This window comes from Aotus nancymaae, unplaced genomic scaffold (assembly GCF_030222135.1).
Source record: "Aotus nancymaae isolate 86718 unplaced genomic scaffold, 86718_ANA_hifiasm-v0.15.2.pri h1tg000007l, whole genome shotgun sequence".
In the NCBI taxonomy this organism is placed as follows: domain Eukaryota; kingdom Metazoa; phylum Chordata; class Mammalia; order Primates; family Aotidae; genus Aotus; species Aotus nancymaae.
The window spans coordinates 6928022-6947769 of record NW_026988418.1 but is presented as its reverse complement, the minus strand read 5'-3'; the positions used below and the strand labels follow the sequence as shown (position 1 = coordinate 6947769).

The 19748-nt window shown below is 54.1% G+C and overlaps 2 protein-coding genes across 3 annotated transcripts in view; one reads left to right on the top strand and one right to left on the bottom strand.

Annotated features, from left to right (window-relative positions):
- Window positions 1–2053: 2053 nt before the first annotated feature.
- On the top strand, window positions 2054–4835 carry HYI (hydroxypyruvate isomerase (putative)). The gene is made up of 8 exons (XM_012434763.3): window positions 2054–2396; window positions 2476–2587; window positions 3642–3756; window positions 3948–4026; window positions 4117–4166; window positions 4279–4348; window positions 4452–4586; window positions 4685–4835. The coding sequence occupies exons 1-8, from the start codon at window positions 2198–2200 to the stop codon at window positions 4756–4758; spliced, it is 834 nt and encodes a 277-aa protein (XP_012290186.2). The 5' UTR covers window positions 2054–2197; the 3' UTR covers window positions 4759–4835.
- SZT2 (SZT2 subunit of KICSTOR complex) overlaps window positions 4194–19748 on the bottom strand; it is a 55092-nt gene continuing 39537 nt past the window's right edge. For both annotated transcript variants that reach the window (XM_064372264.1, XM_064372265.1), the window contains 30 exons: window positions 18627–18779; window positions 18439–18541; window positions 18246–18351; window positions 18040–18151; window positions 17128–17246; window positions 16852–17016; window positions 16504–16588; window positions 16178–16342; window positions 15897–16064; window positions 15372–15505; window positions 14564–14730; window positions 14345–14442; window positions 14128–14260; window positions 13816–13946; window positions 13590–13690; window positions 13340–13516; window positions 12874–13141; window positions 12693–12772; window positions 12483–12608; window positions 12163–12362; window positions 10000–10090; window positions 9724–9804; window positions 9569–9643; window positions 8833–9046; window positions 8302–8455; window positions 8027–8149; window positions 7512–7917; window positions 7268–7384; window positions 5813–5881; window positions 4194–5647 (listed from right to left, as the gene is read on the bottom strand). In XM_064372264.1, the coding sequence (XP_064228334.1) occupies window positions 5504–5647; window positions 5813–5881; window positions 7268–7384; window positions 7512–7917; window positions 8027–8149; window positions 8302–8455; window positions 8833–9046; window positions 9569–9643; window positions 9724–9804; window positions 10000–10090; window positions 12163–12362; window positions 12483–12608; window positions 12693–12772; window positions 12874–13141; window positions 13340–13516; window positions 13590–13690; window positions 13816–13946; window positions 14128–14260; window positions 14345–14442; window positions 14564–14730; window positions 15372–15505; window positions 15897–16064; window positions 16178–16342; window positions 16504–16588; window positions 16852–17016; window positions 17128–17246; window positions 18040–18151; window positions 18246–18351; window positions 18439–18541; window positions 18627–18779 (4265 nt within the window). In that variant the 3' untranslated portion in view covers window positions 4194–5503. The remainder of the gene's footprint in view (window positions 5648–5812; window positions 5882–7267; window positions 7385–7511; window positions 7918–8026; window positions 8150–8301; window positions 8456–8832; window positions 9047–9568; window positions 9644–9723; window positions 9805–9999; window positions 10091–12162; window positions 12363–12482; window positions 12609–12692; window positions 12773–12873; window positions 13142–13339; window positions 13517–13589; window positions 13691–13815; window positions 13947–14127; window positions 14261–14344; window positions 14443–14563; window positions 14731–15371; window positions 15506–15896; window positions 16065–16177; window positions 16343–16503; window positions 16589–16851; window positions 17017–17127; window positions 17247–18039; window positions 18152–18245; window positions 18352–18438; window positions 18542–18626; window positions 18780–19748) is intronic.

The window sequence follows — 19748 nt, the reverse complement described above, 5'->3', positions numbered from 1 at the left end:
AAGTCAAATATGTATCTGTGAAGCACAATAAAACCAAAAAAAAGAGTCAAATGCAAATAATCAAGACTTGTGATAACTTAATGTCATGGCTGTGTTGCAAGGTGGCATAAGACATAGACAGTCAAAGGTGAATAAAGCAAATAATTTTCATGGACATTGTACTCTTTATATATTTATCTTGGCATATAATATGAAGGTGTTGTAAGGGAATTAAGGGGAACATGAGTCACATATGTCTAGTTTATATATAATCTTTACTGCCCTAAGAGATGTCCAAGGAAAAAAGGGGTGGACCACTGGGAGTTGGACACATTTTGTTCCTGACACAGAGCTCAGCAGATGGTGGTGCTTTCAACATCATAAATAAAATTTGCATACTAGGGGATTAACATCGAGGTGGTAATAAAGAAATTACTTCCTCTAGATGTTACTCTGTATTGACAATTTTGGACTGCAAACACACTAAAGTTGGGATTGATTACAATGTTAAACTTAGTGAGATCTTGATTGGACTATACTCAAGAAACACCTTCCAGGACAAGGCAAAGGTCCTAGTGCAAAACCAGCTGCAAATGGGTAAGAAATCAGGTGATCAGTGTCAGCTGGTGGCAGTCTGTTCTTGGAGGCAGAGCTGAAGAGATGGAACCTGCCAAGCATTTGGGTTCACTACGGGATCAGGCTGGATCCCTGATGTCTGAGTAGGGCTCATTTGAAATGGAGTTGAGCATTAACAGAACGAACAGTGGGAGCTGGGTGTTCCTAATGTTGCACTTTCAGCTTCTCTGTCAAAGTTAGCACAAACGATAGATCAATATAACGTTTACTCATGAACTGTTGGGATATAAATTTACATTTTTCAAAGGAAATTTAGCACATCAGTAACTTAAATATGTTTCATTTAATTCTACCGTAAGTACCTGCCCAATCAGTTGAGTTATTGAAGATGAAAGTAAAATCATTCAAATTATCTCAAGAAGGGTATAAAGGGTATACAGACACCGAAACCCAGGAAAGTCTAACCATCCCAGCCTTAAGTGCACACACCTGGGAGCAGCTCTGGGTTTGGACACCCCTGGGACGACAGGAGTTTCTCAGTGTGCTACCTCTATTCATAGGACCTTTTTCCCCATCCTTTCCGCTCTAGTTTTTTTGTACCATAGGATTCTGCCCTATTTCTTTTCTACAGCCCAGTCATCTTCCGGCACCACCACCTGTTGACTCTCAGTATTTCCTTGTTTGAACTCTTGATTGGTTAGATTATCTCGCCAAACGATGCACGTAAGAGGTCGTTGGCCAGTCTATGGATTGGCTGCCCTGGGATCAGATGATCTCCCTGGTCCAATCAGCTGAGGCTAAGGCTAAGAGGGGATAGTTCACCCATAGCTGCTTTAATGGGGCGGCTTCCCTTGCAAAAGACAAACGGTGTGAACGGACAAACATTGTGATGGACATATCTAGAAAAGGACTCGAAAAAGAGTCCGAGATAGGGACTAAGACGTGCATGAAAGTGCGCTTGCAGTGCGCGTGCGTTATCCATCCACGGAGTACAATAATGACTTGGTGCTTAGGTGTGCGACAATGAGCAGCGAAGGCGCTGACTTTGAAGGCTATTGGAAAACACGAGGAAATGTTCACAAAATAATATTCCATGAAAAAGGCCTATAAAACCGGATACACCGAATGATCAGAATTTTCAAAGAAAAAATGGCATATTTTAAAATTTGGACGGGAAAGCTAACAAGCTAGTGGTGTGGAAACTGGTGGTATAAAAGTGCTTCTTTATTTGGTCAAACAGCTTTCAAATGCTGCTTCATGAACAGATAGCATTTTTATAATCAGAGGAGAGACTCAGTATTAGAGTGCACGTCCCATCATTGTAACCGTGCCCTCGGGCAGCCGGCTCTCTTGCCCCGCGCCGGCTCTCAGGCTCGGGGCCCGGCCTCCCCACCTCCTCCTGGTGCCGGCCCCGCTCCTTTCCTGGCCGCCCTCGCCCCTCCCCGCCCCGCCCATCCGCCTCTCTCCGCGCTTCCTCTCTAGCTAACGAAAGGCGCTTTCCGCGAAGACCCGGGTTTTTACAGCACCTCGCTTCTTCTAACCCCGAACAGTGCGCTTTCGTTCACCGGGCCATCAAGAAGAGCCCCGCCCCGCCCGCCGCCTCCGGGGCCCGCGGACTCTGCCCGGTCCGGCCTCCCCCATCATGGCGCCGCTGCGCTTCTCCGCCAATCTGTCCTGGCTATTCCCCGAGCTCCCCGACCTCCTCGCGCGGCTGCGGGCCGCGGGCAGCTCGGGCTTCGAGGCCGCCGAGATGGCCTGGCCTTACGCGGAGCCGCCCGAGGCGCTGGCGCAGGCGGCGCGGGAAGCGGGGCTGCGGCTGGTGCTGATCAACACGCCCCCGGGTGCGCGGCAGGCCGGGAGGGCAGGAGGGGCAGGGGCGTGGGTGCCCGAGCTGGGGGCTGAGGCCGGTTCTTTCTGCAGGAGATCAAGAGAAGGGGGAAATGGGGCTGGGAGCCGTTCCCGGGAGACAGGCGGCCTTCCGAGAGGGGCTGGAGCAGGCGGTGCGGTACGCCAAGGCCCTGGGCTGTCCCAGGTACCCCCCCATCCGCCACCCCTCTGTGACCCATGACCCTGCCGCAGGTTAAGGGCGTCGAGGACGCCAGGTATGAGACGTTGAGAAGTCTGAGCCCACTGGCCTATCTCCACCCCTACGGTCCTGGCCCTTTGTAAACTGCCTTTTATATTTTATCTGCCCTGTGTCAGTCTGTTTGCCACTCTTTCATGCTCACCCCATGCCGGGATCCCATGCTGGGAGCTCAGTCTGCCTAGGGAGATAGGAGAGTAAATATACGCAGTGATCCATTTGAGGACAGGCCTATTCAAGGAAGCTGTGGGAGCAGGGTAGGCACTTAACCCTGTCTGGATCAGAGAAAGCTGCTTACAGGTAGTGATGCTTGGACTGTCTTGAAGGAGTGGGCATTGCTTGATGGGCAGGATATAGAGTATTCCTGGCAAGGGTGCTGTGGCAAGAAGAGGCCTGGTGTGTTCAGCAGCGTTCCTGAGGCTGGACGGGTAGCCTGTTGGGGTGGGGAGGCCTGGAATGTCGGCTTGGAGCTGAATGTGGCTAAGATCCGGATGATGGGAGGAGGTGGACGGCTCAAAGTGGGGCTGATCAAATGCCAAATCCTGCAGAGGCCAAACAGGCTCAGAAGGAACTGGCAATGGGCTCACTACTGGTGAATGGTAGGGGAGAAAACAGATGGGAAGAGGCTAAGAAGTAAATGCGAGGAGAGGAAGTAGAAACGGCAGCGTGGAATGCCTGAGAAGGGCAAGGGCCAGGATAATTTAATTTAAAGGTGAAACTTTAGCAGCTTATATGTTGAGAAGGACCGAGGGAAGGAGAGGTAGAAATTACTGGAGGTGGTGAGGGGGGAGGGGGGAGTGGACGCTGAGGTGTCTGGGAGAGGGCTTGCCCCTCGGCCGTCACTGAAGTGTCTCTGAAAGTGCTTGGATGCCTGGGCATTGTGGCCCAGGTGCCATGGACTGGAGACCTGGGGAGACAGGCGAGGCCGGCACAGTCAGGGAATCCTGGGCGAGGTGTAGAGAGAGCCAAGGGAGGCAAAGCCTCCAGTCTATCTTCTCCACAGGATCCACCTGATGGCTGGCCGAGTACCCCAGGGGGCTGACCCAGCAGCAATCAAGGCTGAGATGGAGACCGTTTTTCTAGAGAATCTGAGGCATGCAGCTGGGGTTTTGGCTCAGGTGAGAAAGGTAGAAACACAGACACACGTACTCACATATGTGAGTGGAGGGGGTGCACAGTGGGGACAGCACGTGAGGCACAAGGCTGGCTGCCGGCCTAGGTCAGAAGGACAGGTGAGGGCCTTGACCCGTGACTGATGGGGGACAAACTTGGGAAGGAGCTCTATTCACAGCACCCGACATGCTGCTAGGAGGACCTCGTGGGACTGCTGGAGCCCATCAACACCCGCATCACTGACCCCCAGTACTTCCTGGACACGCCCCAGCAGGGTAGGACCCCAGGCCTGTGGATCCTTCTGTCCCTTTGGATACCTGTGCTTTCCTTGAGGCTCATGGCCCACTCCCTGGCTTCTCTTCCAGCGGCAGCCATCTTACAGAAGGTGGGAAGACCCAACCTCCAATTACAAATGGTAAGTAGAAGAAAGGGAGAAAGTGGGTACTTTGCAGAGAGCCCATGTTCTCTCACTCTTGGAAGGAGGGCGGAGCCTATGGGGTCTTGGACTGTAGAATCCTCTTCCCCAGGACATATTCCACTGGCAGATCATGGATGGGAACCTGACAGGAAACATCCGGGAGTTCCTGCCCATTGTTGGTGAGAGGAGCTCTCTTTGCTCTTTCACCCTTTCAATCCCCACGTCTGTCCTTCAGGCCCTGGCAGGAGCCCAGACCCCACATCTGTCCTCCTCTGTCCCCAGGGCACGTGCAGGTGGCACAGGTCCCAGGCCGAGGGGAGCCCAGCAGCCCTGGAGAGCTGAACTTCCCCTATCTGTTTCAACTGCTGGAAGATGAAGGCTACAAAGGTTTTGTGGGCTGCGAGTATCGGCCTCAAGGTGAGGCATGGCCCTGGGGAAGGGAGCGCTGGAGGAACTTGGACAGGGGCTGTTTTCTCCATGTGGGCTGAGATGCCAAGGTCTCTGTCTCCCTGCAGGAGATACAGTAGAGGGCCTGAGCTGGCTACGGTCATACTGGGACAGGCGAGGCCACCCAGAGGCTGGCCAGTGAGGGCCTGCACACCACCCATGTGCCTCCAGACAGCAAGTGAAATCCTGTCTCTTCTGCATTAAAGATGACCTGCTGAACACTGTCATATAGCTCTGTTATGGGGTCGGGGGACACACAGTGTCTAACACTTCAGTTTCTCTGTTGCTTCCCTCCCACTGAGAAGCCAATGCCAGGGTTGCTGTGGAGATGGGAGAGCTTCTGAGCCCACCTCCTCATTAAAGGATGAAAAACCCAGGGTCCAAGAGCAAAGAGACTTGACAGTGGTCCCAGGTGCTTCAAAGGAAGAGCTGGGATTGGAACCCAGGTGTCATCTCGATGGGAATGTCCAGCAGTGATGTCCAAGTGGGAAATGAAGACCTGAGGGCTCAAGGGGAGCAGGTGGCTGACAGTGGTCAAAGGCTGGCGGCAGGATTCAGGCAATGGAGCTCTAAGGGGTGAATGCTTGCAATCCCGTGTGAACTCCCGGGACTCTAGCCAGTCGGCAGAAAGGAGTGCCCCAGAAGGGCCCAAAAGGTGTAAGGGGATGGAGTCCTGGATTGGTCAGTGGCTGTGGGTGTTTGGAGGGCAGTTCCTGCTGCCAGGCTGGGGCAGCAGACCCCCAAGACATAGTCCCAAAGCCTTTGGTGTCACTCAGTGTCTGGCCTGTCCTGGGCCCCAGAAGGGCTGGTCTGTCCTGCCTCTGGCAGGCAACATTGTAGACCCATGATTTGAGGAATAGTGACATTCAGTGGTCCAGTCCACTCCCTCAGAGGAGGCGGGTCCAGAGGGTGAAACAGGCTGTGTTGATAACAGACTCCAGGTGGTGATAGGTGGAGACCAGCTGGGCAGGGGGGCTCTCGCTGTCCTGGGGCTGTACTGGGAAGGGCTCTCGGAAAACCACCGTCAGAGACTGTGGGGAACACCGTGGGGGTGCGCTGGTAAGAGGAGGGCATGGGTGGGGACAGGAAGCAGGGCTCAGAAAGGGTGGGCACCCCAACTTCGACAGGCTCTGAGGTGGAGCATTTGGGGTATGGCCTCCCACTAGGCTGAAACAAAGCCCCCCACTTGTTCTCACCGTCTTTCCTAAGTGGGAGTCCAGAAACACTAGCACAAAACAGTCAGTGAACTTCTGATTCAGCACGACCTGCAGCAAAAGATGAGGAGGGAACTGAGGTCTGTCTCCCCCTGAGGTGGCAAAGACCCTTCCACAGAGGATCCTGAGGTGAAGGGAGGATGCGGAGAGGTCTACTTCCATCTCTACCCCTCACCCCGCCTGCACCCCAAGGTCACATAGGACTGTGTCTCCAAATTGAGCCTCAATCCTCATCCTTGCTGGCTTGCCGGTCAGCCTGTCTGAGCTGCGTCAGAATGAGGGGTAATAGTTGATCTTGGAGGCCCCAAACAGAGCCTGGCACACTGAAGCCAATCAACAGAGAGCACTGTACCCCTGGCACAACCTCCTTGCCTTCTGTCCTGGGTCTCCTCTCTGACCACTCCCGGGATTGTCCTGTCCCCTTATGTCTGTCAGCTTCCTAATGCTGCACTTGGTGACCCATACCGGGATGATTTGCTCTCCCAAGGCTTCAGTTACCGCCTGTTCAGAGCTGCTGCTTAGGACTCTCCTGAGCTGGAATCCTGATGCCCACAGGCCTTGCAGACCATGAAGGGCCTTACAGACTTCAGACTCAGCTTGCCCCAAGCTGGACTCATTATCCTTCCCCGAAACCCACTCCTGCTCCAGCCTTCCCACTGCCCACAGGTGCACCCCCCTTTATTCACAATCTAGTGCAGCCTCATCCTAACTGACATAGGCTTCTCTGGGAGACCCTTCCTACACCCTGAAATGAATCCTCTGCACAAGCCCTGTGCTGTAGGACCCCTCACCTGGCTCCAACTCCTACTTTTTCACTTGAAGTCTTCTCTTGAATGCCTCCTTTCTTGAACCTCAGCTCTGGCCGGGCCCATCTCTGCAGGCTCCTTAATGCCCCATGCTAGGGCCCATAGCTCTCTTCTCTCTACCTGTCCTTTACAGCAGTGCTTTCACACTTCAGTGTGCACACAAATCACTTGGGGAGACTGCTAGCCTGCAGATCCCGAGTCAGCAGTCTGGAGTGTGGCTGGAGAGCCTGCATTTCAGCAAGCTCCCAGGTGCTGTGGCAGCTAGTCTGTGGACCACACTTTGAGTAACAAGGCTTCAAAGCCCAAGGGGTCCTTTCTAGGGCTGCAGCCTCTGACACCAACCACTGATGAAGTTCTGAGAGCTCCTTGGGTTGTCAGTTCCAGAGCCTGGCTCTCGGGATCTCAAGCCAAGGTTTGTGTTCTTGGTGAGTCTCTGAGGGCAGAGCTGCTGAGAATCACATGCTGTGGCTCGATGCCCGGTACTCGAAGGCTTTTACATGTTTCTGTGTAGTCCTGTTCTGTCTAGGCCTCCCTCCAGAGCACAGCTTGTTTGGTCAGGCTGAGGGGTGCATCTGTCTGGTGAGGGTTTCTGCTGTGTTTCCCTTTTCAGAGGAAGGTCAAGGGGACTTACCAGGTACTGAGTTCCCAAGTCTGGGCTTTGGAAATGGCGACAGCTCTGGGGGAAGCGGCTTAGAAGAACTTTGATCAGGCTCTGGTACCAGGAGACGGTCATGGATAGAAAACAGTCCTGGGGGAGGAGCCACAGGCCTGAGTCTGCTGTTCCACTCACCTCAGATTGTTGTGCCCTCTGCCCTGGGTGCCAGTGGAATTCCTGGCATCTATCCCAGCTCTTTCTGGAGTCCACAGTCCCTTACCAGCTGGGGGTCGATGTCCCCAATGGATTTGGCGTGGACTGCTTCTAGGAGCTCCTCCAGCTCTGCCAGCGCCAGGCGCCCCCCTAGCCGTAGTCGATCAGGCCCTGGTGGCTCCAGCAAGAAGAGGCGCTTCCAGAGGGTGTCCCGACGGCAGTGCCCTCCAGCCAGCCGTACCAGCTGAGCCAGCCGTGCCCGTGCCATGCCCACCTCTGCAGCCAGTGGTGGGAACAGAGGAGCCGGTCCAGGGGCTAGAACAAGCCCTGAGGCCTCCCCAGGACTGCCAGCTGAACTCCCAGGAGCCTCTGGCTCAGGGGGCAGTCTGGGTGGCTTCCGGAAGCGGCGCATGTCAGTAGTGAGCCTGGGGAAGAGCTCTCGCTGGCTGGTGAGCACCACGAAGAACTGTAGCCTGGGGTAGGGAGCAGGGCAGGAGAGTGGCAGTCACAGCAAGAGACACAGAGGGCAGGGTGGGAGGCACACTGGGAAATGGGCATGTTCAAGATAGGGGAACTGCTGACCGCAGAATGTGCCGCTCGGCCTCTCCTTGCTCCTCAAAGGGTGCAGCACAGTGACAGACAAGCAGAGACACATCAAAGTCATCCTGGTGGCGAAGTCCCTCAGAGTCCAGGTAGGAGCCAGAGCTGTGTAGGACAGGTTGGGGAGATGTCAACTGGGGTTCTAATGAAACAAACCTTACCCCTTCTGCCCAAAAAAAACATGGGTCTCTCTGCTGCAAGTGTACCCCAACCGCAGCTCCTGTAGCATGCGTGCTGGATGCTCCTCCCAGTCTTACCTGTGCCAGGCCGACACCAGGGCATACTCATTGTGTTCTGGGCCCCCTGGCCGGGCCATTCGCAGTGGCTTCATGTGGTAAGAGCTGGCATGGTCAGCCACGTAGTTGTACAGCTGGTGTGCAGCAATGAGTGGTGTGGGGAGCTCCAGTGTCCCTGAGGGGTAAGTAATAGATAGTGGACACTAAGCCTAGAACGAACACACTGATCTGGTGGGGCACAGGGATGGGAGTCTCTAAGGCTCTGACTGGCAGGCAGAGTGAGTCTGCTTTCCTTGGGAGCTCCTGCATTCCTGTGGAACACTGAGACGGGACAAAAGTGACTCAGAACAGAGAGCAGGGACAGGTAACATGGGGTCCCAACTCTGGTGAGAAACAGACACAGGACAAAAACACGGGGACATGGTATGTGTGACATGAGGTGATTAACAGCATGGGCCCAAGTGTCCAGGGAGGCAGTCCCACCAGCCCTGACCTGGAGCCACCTGTGACCTGTTCTTTTTTGGGATCACTGGCTTTCCCTTGGGCACTCACCTTGGTAAATGTGATTGCGGCCAAAGTGGGGTCCATCAGGGTGGTGGGCCAGGAAGTGTCGCAGGAAGGTGGTGAGATGGTAGCCGTGCCGCAGCACTAGGTGGGCACCCAGCACGTGCTGGTGCACGAGGCGCAGGTGGAAGTCATAGCTGAACGAGTGCACGTGCATCAGGTCCCGCACCTTGTCACACTCCTCCGTGAACAGCATGGATAGCTGGGGAGGCAGCGGCGGGAGACGGGGTTAGGGTGTGGCTGCACTGGCTGCCCAACACACATCTTCCTCCTTCCCTGGGAAGAAGCGCAAGATTTCCCCTGCTGCTATGGCCCAGTGGAACACCATCTGCCAGAATGGTTTCTGTGGGAAAGCCTCCCTATTCCAGCCTTCATTTTTCATACCATATTGTAACTATTTCCATGAAACTAGGGTCATTTTGAGAGACTGGGCCGTTTTGCTGTATCCCAGATTCCACTAGGGTCTGCCACAGACTCTAGATGACTACAGGCCAGACCAGGCACTGTGCTGCCTCAGGGCTACAGCTAAACATGCTTTGGATGACCGACAGCCTGCAGTCACGGCACCAGAATGAGCACTGACCTAGCCAGGCCGCAGCACTGGATCAGTCACTGGGCCAGCCTGCCCACAGCATTACTCTACTGCCCAGCAGATAAGACATGGAGCCATGCTGCCCACAGGACACTAGGATACAATGACTGTGCCCACACCTCAGTCACATACCTGTGAGTTGACAGCCTGCCCCATTGGGATTCGGGAACATTCCAGGGCAAACTGTTTGACACAGAAGTAACAGCCCTGAAGAGAGTGAAGATGAGATCAGGAGGGTGAGAGGCTGGTGCATCTGACTCTCTCCACTCAGTGCTCCTCCTCCTTACCTGGAACACCAGTTCCATGAGGATGATGCCCCCAGGGAGTGCCCGCTGCAGGTGATAAGTGGTTACTGGAGAGCTCGTGCTCTAAAAAAAGGAAAAAGGGGGCAAGGGTTAGGGGCTCACCAGCCTCGAGTCAGTAGGGTGGAAGTTCCTTAGGTCCCTGACTTTAATGGGGTCAGTCTGGGATCAGTGACCTCAGTACATCACTCAGGGTCAATGACCTCAGGCCTTGGGGAAGTAATTCCACATCAGTAACTTTACCATTATATGACAAGTTACCTTGGGGCTCCCATCAGTCTTGGTTTTAGGGCAGGAGAAGGAGCCTCGACCCTCTGTTCCAAGGATAGCCATGGCCCGCGGCCGGCTGGTGCTGTAGAAAAGGAGGGATAAGAGAATGAGGCAGGCTAGTGGTGTGCAGTCATAGTGATCAGACTCAGAATCCGTTTTACATGGAATCATTTTGCAGGGGAGGAAACAGGCTCACAAAGGTGCCACTGTGAGTGGGAAGGCTGGGCCTGGAGTCCAGGTCTAGACTGCAGGGCCAGGCTCTCTGCACAGCAGCTGCTGCTTCAAGGGAGGCAAAAACAGTGCTCAGTGGGGAGGTGGAGACTAAGCCTCTCTCTGCACTGAGAGGGTGCGTGCTGGGCAGGAGAGAAGGGAGAGGGTGATACATGTCTACGATTTGATTAGGAAAATTCAAGGAGATGCCTGATGTCTGGTTAGGTACTTTTCTCTGAGAGGGAAAAGCTGCTGTCTTTTGATTGGAGGATAGCAGTTCTAGGCTTTTAGAGGCTGGTTATTCTTCACAGCTTAGTACAGAGCCTAGGGGAGAAGGGAAGCAGGGGAGGGACTGGGAAGAAAGGACAGAAGGGGTTGGGGGGGACCCATTCATACCAAGGGACCATAAACTGCCAGAATTCTTGCTGGGGGTCAGAGCCTCCGGTGGGAAAAATGTCCCATTTAAACCTCAAGGAAACTGGGACAAGACTTAGTGATTGTTGATTGTTAAAGACTGGCGGGAAGGGAAGGCCTGGCTTTAAATTTTGCTGTAGAAACATTTTTTTTTTTTTTTTAACCCAGTGTCTTGTTTTAAAAAGGAATTCAGATTTGTGGAGAAGAACATAACTGATGGCCAGTGTGCAAACTCAAATCCTTTAGAGAAGCTCCTATAGCTGGGAATAATGGGCTGTCAAGGCAGCAAATGGGGCAGCTCCTCCCCAGGGTAGGAGGGGCCAGCCTGGCCTCTGAGATGGACTCACAGGAGGGGCAGGCACGCATTTTCTTCCTAATGCCTGGAAGAGAGGGAAGCCTGGGGAGTGGAGAGCTGGTCACAGAAACACCAGGGAGTTGGAACTGGCTTTCTGGACTACTGGCTTGAAAATATTCTAACTGAAAATAGAGGAGAGGAAGAACATGCCTTGATAAACTCACAAATCTGGAGACATGAAAGTAGCTGTAAGGTGAACAGCTCATTTTTTTTGCATACAGCCACTGAGATAAGATAGGGAACACAGAATCTGGAGAGGAACACAGAGCAGGGGCCACAAACATGGGAATTTGAGATTTGACAGTAGATGGAAAGGCGGCTGCAGAGTTGTCCCTGAGCTCAGGGAAGATGGAGGTGGTGACAGAGGGGCTGCCTACTTCCCAAGATTCAGACCTGTCAGTACTGGCCAGTGGGTGAACATGACCAAGAACAGGCCAAGGACAGTGATGCAAGTAGGCCTTGCACATAGGTCCTTGCTGAGAAAAGGACTTCCCTGGGCCAAGAGCCACATCAAATCTCAGGAGAGGTCAGTGGAATGATCAGCACAGGAATCATTAAGGCCCAATCCAGAGGCTTAGGAGCATGTACAGGATTCACATGTGCAGGCTGGGCTTGATGGCTCACACCTATAATCCTAGCACTTTGGGAGGCTGAGGCAGGCGGATTGCCTGAGTTGAGGAGTTCAAGACCAGCCTAAACACAATAAATTAGCCAGGCAGGGTGGTGCGCACCTGCAATCCCAGCTGCTTGGGAGGCTGAGGCACAAGAATTGCTCGAACCCAGGAGGTGGAGGTTGCAGTGAGCTGAGATTGTGCAACTGCACTCCAGCCTAGGTGATAGAGCGAGACTCTCTGTCTCCAAAAAAAATTCACATGTGCAGGCAGATGTGTGCAAGCATGTAAGTGTACAAGATGTGTGTGGCATGAGCTTTGTGAGAATGGACATAGTTCTGTGTATGAGTGTCATGAGTTCCACAAAGCATACAAGGTTGGCAGGACACACATGGGCTGTGTGAAAGTGTCTAAGACCCTCACACGTGTGAGCCCAGTGGGATGAACATGCATAGGCCCAGCCTGAGTTGTTAACACAGGACCCTGTAAAGAGAGGAAGGGCCCATGGGGCCTCACTTGCAGTGCAGGAGGAGAAGACAGAAGGGAAAGCAGGGATGGGCTCACCTGCGGGTGGGTGAGGGGGGCCGCAGTGGTACCAGCACAAAACCTATGCTCTGCAGATACTGCACGTATTGCTGCAGGAAAGCCAAGCTCAGCTCCTTCAGCCAAGGCTCCTCACGGGCTCCCGAGGGCGACACATCCAAGGATTCACAGCTTGCGGGGGCCTCTCGGCTCCCAGACCCTGACTCAGGGCGATGGCGCCGCTGTGAGAATAAAGGTCAAGGAAGACTCTCCCCACTCTCAACCATCCCGCTGGGGATGGAGGAGAGGGGGTCACTGTGGGGCAAGCAAAGGTCTCCTAGAAGTCTGGGAGTCAGCCTCACCTGCCCCTCAGGGGGTCCAGAGGTCTCTGGGGGCCCATGCAGCCAGGCAGCTGGGTCAAACAAGAGGGCTGTTGCACAGTAATGCACCAGGCGGGATGACTGCTTCAGGGTCTCCAGCTCCCCGGGCTGGGGAAACAGGGTATTGAGCATGGAGCAGTGATGAGGCAGGGTCACAGGTCCTCGTGGAAGATGCAAGCTGGGGTTACTCACACTGATGGGCATGCTGGCCGGGGTAGAACGCTGCTGCCAGGTTACAAACAGGTTTTCCATCTTCATCTGGCGCTCCAACTCTGAGGGTGGAAGGCATTAGAAGGAGCCCCAGGCACTATCACCTGCTTCCTCCCAGATTCCACACGTTTCCTGTCCCCACTGCCTGGCCCAGTACCCTCACCTCTGCGCTCTGCCATCTTGATCTCTAGGAACTGTTGTCCATGGTAGGTGACAGGATCAGGAGGTCTGGGCACAGGACCAAGTGTGGAGCTGGGGCGGGCAGCTGTGATATCCCTTAGGGCCTCGTCGAAGGGGAATGTGTCCAGGGGAAGGGGACCCCCACTACGAGAGGACCCACTCAGCCGGCCCTGCTCACGGCTCAGTGGGGGACTGGCACTCCGGATGAGGGTCTCCACTTCCATTGTTGGCAGCAGGAATGGGTTTGGCTCCTGAGAGATGGAGCATCGCAATGGGTTCAGAGCCTTTGCCCTCGGACCCTCTCTCCCATCCCATGGCTTTCTCTCAGACTCTCCCTCCCCACTACCTCTACCCTCAGTCTGTCCCATCTCTCTGGCTTCTGATCTGGTATTTCCTTGAACTGACCCCTCACTAGCTAGAACTACAGGAAGAGTCAGAGCAGCAGGCACCTTTTCATCTAGCACAGGGAAGTCCAACTGGCCATAATGGTGGAAAAGTCCAAGCTTCTGGCTGAGTAGGCAGAAGATGAGATGGGCTCGTGCATTCTGCCATTGCACCAGGCGAACCAGCGCTCGGCCCAACGCTGCCCCCAGGTCTGGAGCCCAGTTGTAGGTCAGCAGCTGTAGCTGGAGGTCCAGGGTTAGGGTCAGTGAGATTCTGGAACCCCTCTTCCCACCCAGTCCCTGGCCCCACATCTACCTTCTTGTCCACGACCTCCAGTAGCAAGAGCCTCTGCCGGGGAGCATTTCGCCCTGAGCTCCCATCACCTCCTGGCTCGAAGCGCTGCATGGATTTGGCAGCTACGGGGTGGGGGAGGGGCACAATGGGGGCCTGAGAACAGATCCCCCTTGATCCCACCCTCCCCTCTGAAAGGTTGGAGACCCCACCAGTTACTCTTAGCCTACCCCCATGGCCATGCCCTCACCCTGCTGTGTTGGTCTCCTCCACTGTAAGAAGTTCCTTCCCAGAAGCAGCAGGCGCCGCTCAGCTGCGGGGCGGGGAGAGGGGCCCAGCTGCCCAGGGAAACAAGGGCTGAAGATCTCCGGCTCTGAACCCCTATTGAAAGGGAGGGCAGACAGAAAGGCCATCCATGGCACCACTCTCTGGCCTAGCCTTCACCTCCCTCGGCCTCGTTTCCACCTCTCCTAGCTCAGCTTCCTCAGGTTTGGCTTCTTATAGACCCAGCTTTTAGGAAGTCTGGGGAAGTTCTCTTCAATTCTATAGGATCTACACTCACAAATGCTGCTCAAAGATGCGGACACTGGTGTCTACAGCCATTGAGGTGACCAGTGCGGTGAACTCAGACAGGATGGATGGAAGGAGGAACCGGGACACCATGTGGGTGGAGCTTCTGGACACTGAGGCACAACCTGGGAGGCAGAGCAGTTACTGTGGGGCTGCAGGATGGAGACCAGGCTGCAGTTGAGGGATGGGAGGGGAGGCTGGGGTCTCACCAATCTGAACCATAAACTCCATCCAGCGCTGAGCGATGCATGCAAACACAGGATGAAGGGTCCCCACCTCACCCTCTTCTAGCTGTGTTGTCCGACGTCTGAAGACAGTGGGAGTAAGAGCCTCATGTCCATACATGACACATGTATGTTTACACAGACCAAGGCCCGTCCGTGACTTCACGCCCATCCCCTCCTGGGGCACAATGCCGCCACACATACCTTTGTCTCTGGGCTCCAGAATCTGAGCCCGGAGCCCGCTCAGCTCCACCGGGAGTCCGAACACTCTCAGTTTTGTGACGCCTCCGGCCCCGAGTGTCTTCTGGCCGATCCAGGACAATGTCATCAGTTGTTTTGGGGGAACCCAAATCCCCACATTCTGTTTTACTCTGGGGGCAATGCAGTGAATGAGGAAGGGCTACTGGGAAGAGGAATGGTGTGGGATGGAGGCACTATGGAACAGTAGTGAGCTGGAAAGATTCACAGGTCTGGGTTCAGACCCTGACTTCTGCAGGGGCTGGCTAAGGAGCTTTGGGCAGGTTACTCAACTTTCCTGAGCCTCACCTTCCTCACTGTAAAAGCTCTACTTATCTTGCAAGCTGTTGTGAGAATCCAACAAGAAAAATGGAAGAGAAGGCACATAGTAAGTTAAGGCTCCCTCTACATCAGTGAGAACTTGCCACATTCTGCAAATTCTAGTCCAAAAGACAGAGCAGTTTTAGTTTTGTTTTGTTTTTAAAGAGATAAGAGTGTTTATATGTTGCCCAGGATGGAGTGCAGCGGCCATTAACAGGCATGATCACAACACACTGCAGCTGTCAACTCTTGGCCTGACGCAATCTTCCTGCTTCATCCTCCTAAGGAGCTGCGACTAAAGGTACAGGCCATGGTGTCTGGCAGGACAGAACAGTTTTATATACAAGGAGATTGTGGCAAGGCCTATAGGGGACTGGGAGGCAGGAGGGAGTGTAGGAGGAGCTAGGAGGCAGGCAGGAAGGTAGATGCCCAATTCACCACTTCCTCCCATTACCAGCATATCCCAGAAGCTACGCCGGCCAGCTTTGCTGGGTGGAGTCACAGGCTCCCCAGGGACAGGGGCAGGAGGAAAGGTGCTAGCTCGGCCTGCAGAGCTCTTAGTTTCCAACGATCCACTCCTGAGACTTCCTGTGGACACCAGACATTACAGATACCTATCACTAACCACCAATCCCCATTCCAGAAAACCAAACCTCAGGACTGTGTGACAGTGACTTGCCACCTACTCTGTCACTGAATGACAGTATATACCACTGACAGTGTGTAGCCATGTGTGTGAGGTGAGCTCCTGATGCAAGAGCCCACTCTAAGTGGGTGAGCAGCTACATCCATTCACTGCTGCCAGTGTAGCACCTGGATGACGCAGACAAGCTCATGGACAACTGTGAGGAAGTGGTTGTGATGTCTTAGTTCTCTGTCATGCTTCCCCTAAACCCCACCTTTGTACCCTCACCTGCCACACTGTCTTGCCTGGATATGTGACATTCTCTGGACCCCAGGGGCCTCCTGACTGGCATACCTGGGGGTGTGTCCTCTGTACATAGTGAAGCTGGCAGCAGCTGAAGCTCGAAAATGGCATCAGCCAGGGCCTGGCGAGCTGCTCCTCGGAGCTTCTCCTCCAGCTGCACGATACTAATGTTCCCCTTTTCCCACACATCCAGTCGAAGCCTTGGGGCCCCATTCTGAGCTGGAAGGAAGAACAGGGGACACTTAAGGGTGTCCCTAGAGCCCACTCTACTTACCAACCTTACCTCCCACAGCAATAACTGAAGACCTCATCCTCTGACCAAGCTGTCCCACCTGAAGAACTGTCCAGAACGACTGGGCAGCGGATGACCTGGGTCAGTTGCTCAAATTCCTCCTCTCGCAGTAGGTCTGGGGGCCCCGGAGAGGAGGGGGGCCACAACGCCAGAGACAAGGGGGCCCCTCCTTCATCCACAAAGGCTAGAGTGATGCAGGCAACCCCTGGGTAGAAATCCATAGGAATGCTCAGCTTTGGGACTTGCAGACCACCCCTCCCAAGACCCTCCACTCAGTTGCAAGCCTAGGAAAGGCCCTCTCAGCAATAGGATGACAAAAGGCTTTCCTTCACTTGGTGTGCCACAGGCTTGTGCCCTGCCCCGTACCTTTGCCTCCCGTGCCCTGTCCACCAGGCTTGTTATACAAGTAGATGTCCAAGTCAGGGAGGCCACCCTGTGGTGGGAGTGGATGCTGGGGAGAGAACAGCCACAGAGCACTAAGACCAAACAAATGGACAAAACCCGCAGGGCTGGGTGCCCACAGTGGGGAAGGTGGCACAGGGAGACATAGGAGCACGAGAGGACACAGGTGGATAATAAAGGTCCCCGGGGGGCATGGGTGTACACAGGTCCATGGGCAAAGCTGACTTATAGAGATATCTGTAGGAGAGTCAGCAAGGGTGTGTGTGGGGCAGGAGTGCACATGAGTGTGGAGAGAGATGAGTGCAATCTCACTTGGAAGTGGTTCTGGCTGTTGCTATCTGTGTACTTGGGAGAGTGCAGGAAGATGAGCAAGTTCTGCCGCAGGTACCAGGCCAGAGCTGGAAGCCAGGGCCTGCAGGAGGTGGGTAGGGCCAGATGTAGCACCTCTGAGGGGAGACTTCCAGGGGGCTGGATGAACTGTAGAGTGGAAAGAATAGGGCAGAGCTGAATGCAGAAGTTCCAGCCTAGACTGTCCCAGCACCTGTAGCTGAGTCTGGGAAGGATGCTGGTGCCTGGGAGGGAGCTGACCTCCACATCAGCTGGTGTCAGCTTGCAGTTCCGAACAAGCATGACTGTAATGACGTCCAGCGTGGCCTCATCCAGGCGCCGACGCAGAACTCGCACAAGCTCATCCGTGATCTCGGGACCTTGACACAATCATGGTGGGAAGGTGGGGACGCTGGTAGAGGATCCAGCTATCCCCAAAGCAGCCTTAACACCCCAAACTCAAACAATTCCCTGTATACTACAGGCAGTGTTAGGAACGCCGGGTCTGGAGGTAGGCAGCACTAGGTTCCAATTCTGCCAAGCTACTCACTATGTGACTGTGGACATGAGTTTTACTCTCAAAACTTCAGTGCCTTCATCCATAAACTTGGAATTATAATAGTATTGCCCTCATAGGTTTGTTGCACGAATTATACTAGAAATTATGTAACAGGCTCAGCCCAAGACCAGCACATGTTAACTGAGTCATAAATACTAGCTGGAAAATCCAGTTGCCTACTGGACACCTTGGGCAAAAGACATCCCAAATAACCATCCTCTTCACCCTGAACCCAGTCTGCCATCAGGCTGGTGGCATCACCAGTTCTCCAGCCACTCCAGGTCCCCTTCCTCAAGCTGCACCTCAATCAACTGCAGTCCCATCCCCTGAACATAGCAGAAGCCAGTCCCTTCCAACGCAACTCCCGCTTGAGGAAAGCCCCAGCACAGCAGGAACCAGAGGAGGGGCACAGGGAGGAGTAGGCAGGACGTTCTAAAAGTCCCAGAGGGTTCTGGAGCCTCCACCTCATATTTATGGCTCACTTAACGTGTACCAGGTCTTGGGCAGAGACTGTTATACAACTTCTAGTGTAATGCTTGCAAGGTTCTAAGAGAAGGCCCAGAGGGTTCTGGAGCCTCACGTGGCCACTCCCCTACCCCCTCCTCAGACCTTACCTGCCTGCCCGACACCATGGACCAGCAGCTGGATATGTCTGTCCACTTGGCCCACAGGACGAGCAGCATCTGAACTGCGGCTGGAGGCCATGTCTAAGGGAGAACGAGGACCCTACAGGGAAAATTGGGGTCAGGGCCCCGGCTCCAGAAAGCCAAGTGCAAGGGGCACATGGGGGCATCAGGGAGTGGGAGTGACTGATACATGCCGAGGCTTCCTCAGAGTAGATGGGCTCTTGGCTTCGGGACAGAGCGAGGGAAGGGGGCAGAGCATCCCCTTTCCATGGCCGGTCACTGCAGGATGTCTCCAGGAGCCTGGGAAAGAGCAGCATATCTTTGGACATGCCTCCTCCCATGCCATCCTTAACTCATGCCCTATCCACCTTCCAGGAGCCCACATACCGAAGATAGTACACAGCCTTCGTTGCTCGCTCCTGATAAACAAACATGTTCTTCCGGTTCACCACAGAAAAGGCATTGAGCACAGAGCGCAGGGCCTGGATGGCTGGGCGAGTAACATGGGCTTAGGAAACTGCCTTTTCCAGATCCTTCCAATGCCTACCTGCCCTCTCATGCCATCACATACATACCCCGAGAGACCCCCATGCTGGGCCCCATTTTGAGGCGTGAATGGACTCGGATCACAGTTCCCCATACGATGTCACAGGAGAAATGGCCAGGGACAAACTGCATTGTGGCTGCCAGGTACCCTCGGGGCGCACAGCTCTCATCAGCAGCATAATCTGGGGGAAAGGGAGCAGAAATTAGAAATGGGACACACCGCCCTCTGCCCTCCACAGACTTCTCACCTGGGAACTGACCTACTTGTCCTCACTCCCCCAGACTCGTCCATGACTAATGCAGAGAAATGATGATCATTTTGGGTAACACGACAGGGCCAGGCAGATGCATGCCCTTAGGAACACAGGTCATAGCACAAGGCTTCCAGAACATTCTCAAGGAGACTCACAGAGGAGCTAAGGAGAGGTATCAAGGCAGGCAAAGCATGAGGAAATCCTCAAGATCATGCCAAGAGATTCTGACCCTGTCATAATATATGTCAATGGCACTTACTAAGCCTGTGTCCTCCAGAGAGTTGCAACAGTAACCTCATTAAAACGAAAAGGGTATGGCTGCTTATGCACACCAGCTGCAGGGTAGGATAATCCTGGGCTTTGGAGGACAGAAACGCCAAGAAACCCAAAGGGTGGTGTGGCAGTACACAAGAGCCCATGGCCACAGTACAATGACTCCTTCGAACCTTTTCAGGTTTCCAGGGAACCTTCCAGTAGACTGAAGTAGCAGTCTGGTTTCTCAGAGAAACTGCTTTCAAGTGTGAACAGCACACAGTCTACCCAGGAGCTAGGGTTTCTGTGTAGAGGCTCTGGAATGGAATGTTGGTTGCTAAGGGTTTGAGGGAAAAATTCTGGAGAGACTAAAATGAGGAAGGGCTGGGTTCTGACTGGTCTTACATCTCAGGCTGCTAGAAGTCATTTTGAAGTAGTGTTCGCCTGTCCCAGCTCATCTTCAATTTGTAGAAGATGCCTTTGAAAGCATGGGAGCCCACTAATTATGGGGACTCTTCTTTGATATGGAGGAGATCCCAGGATGTGCTGAGATTCACTCTCCTGGAGATGTCAGAAATGTTTGTCTACAGACTTGCTGAGAATGCTAAAAATAAGAAGTGGTCTCATTTTACTTTTAAACCAGAG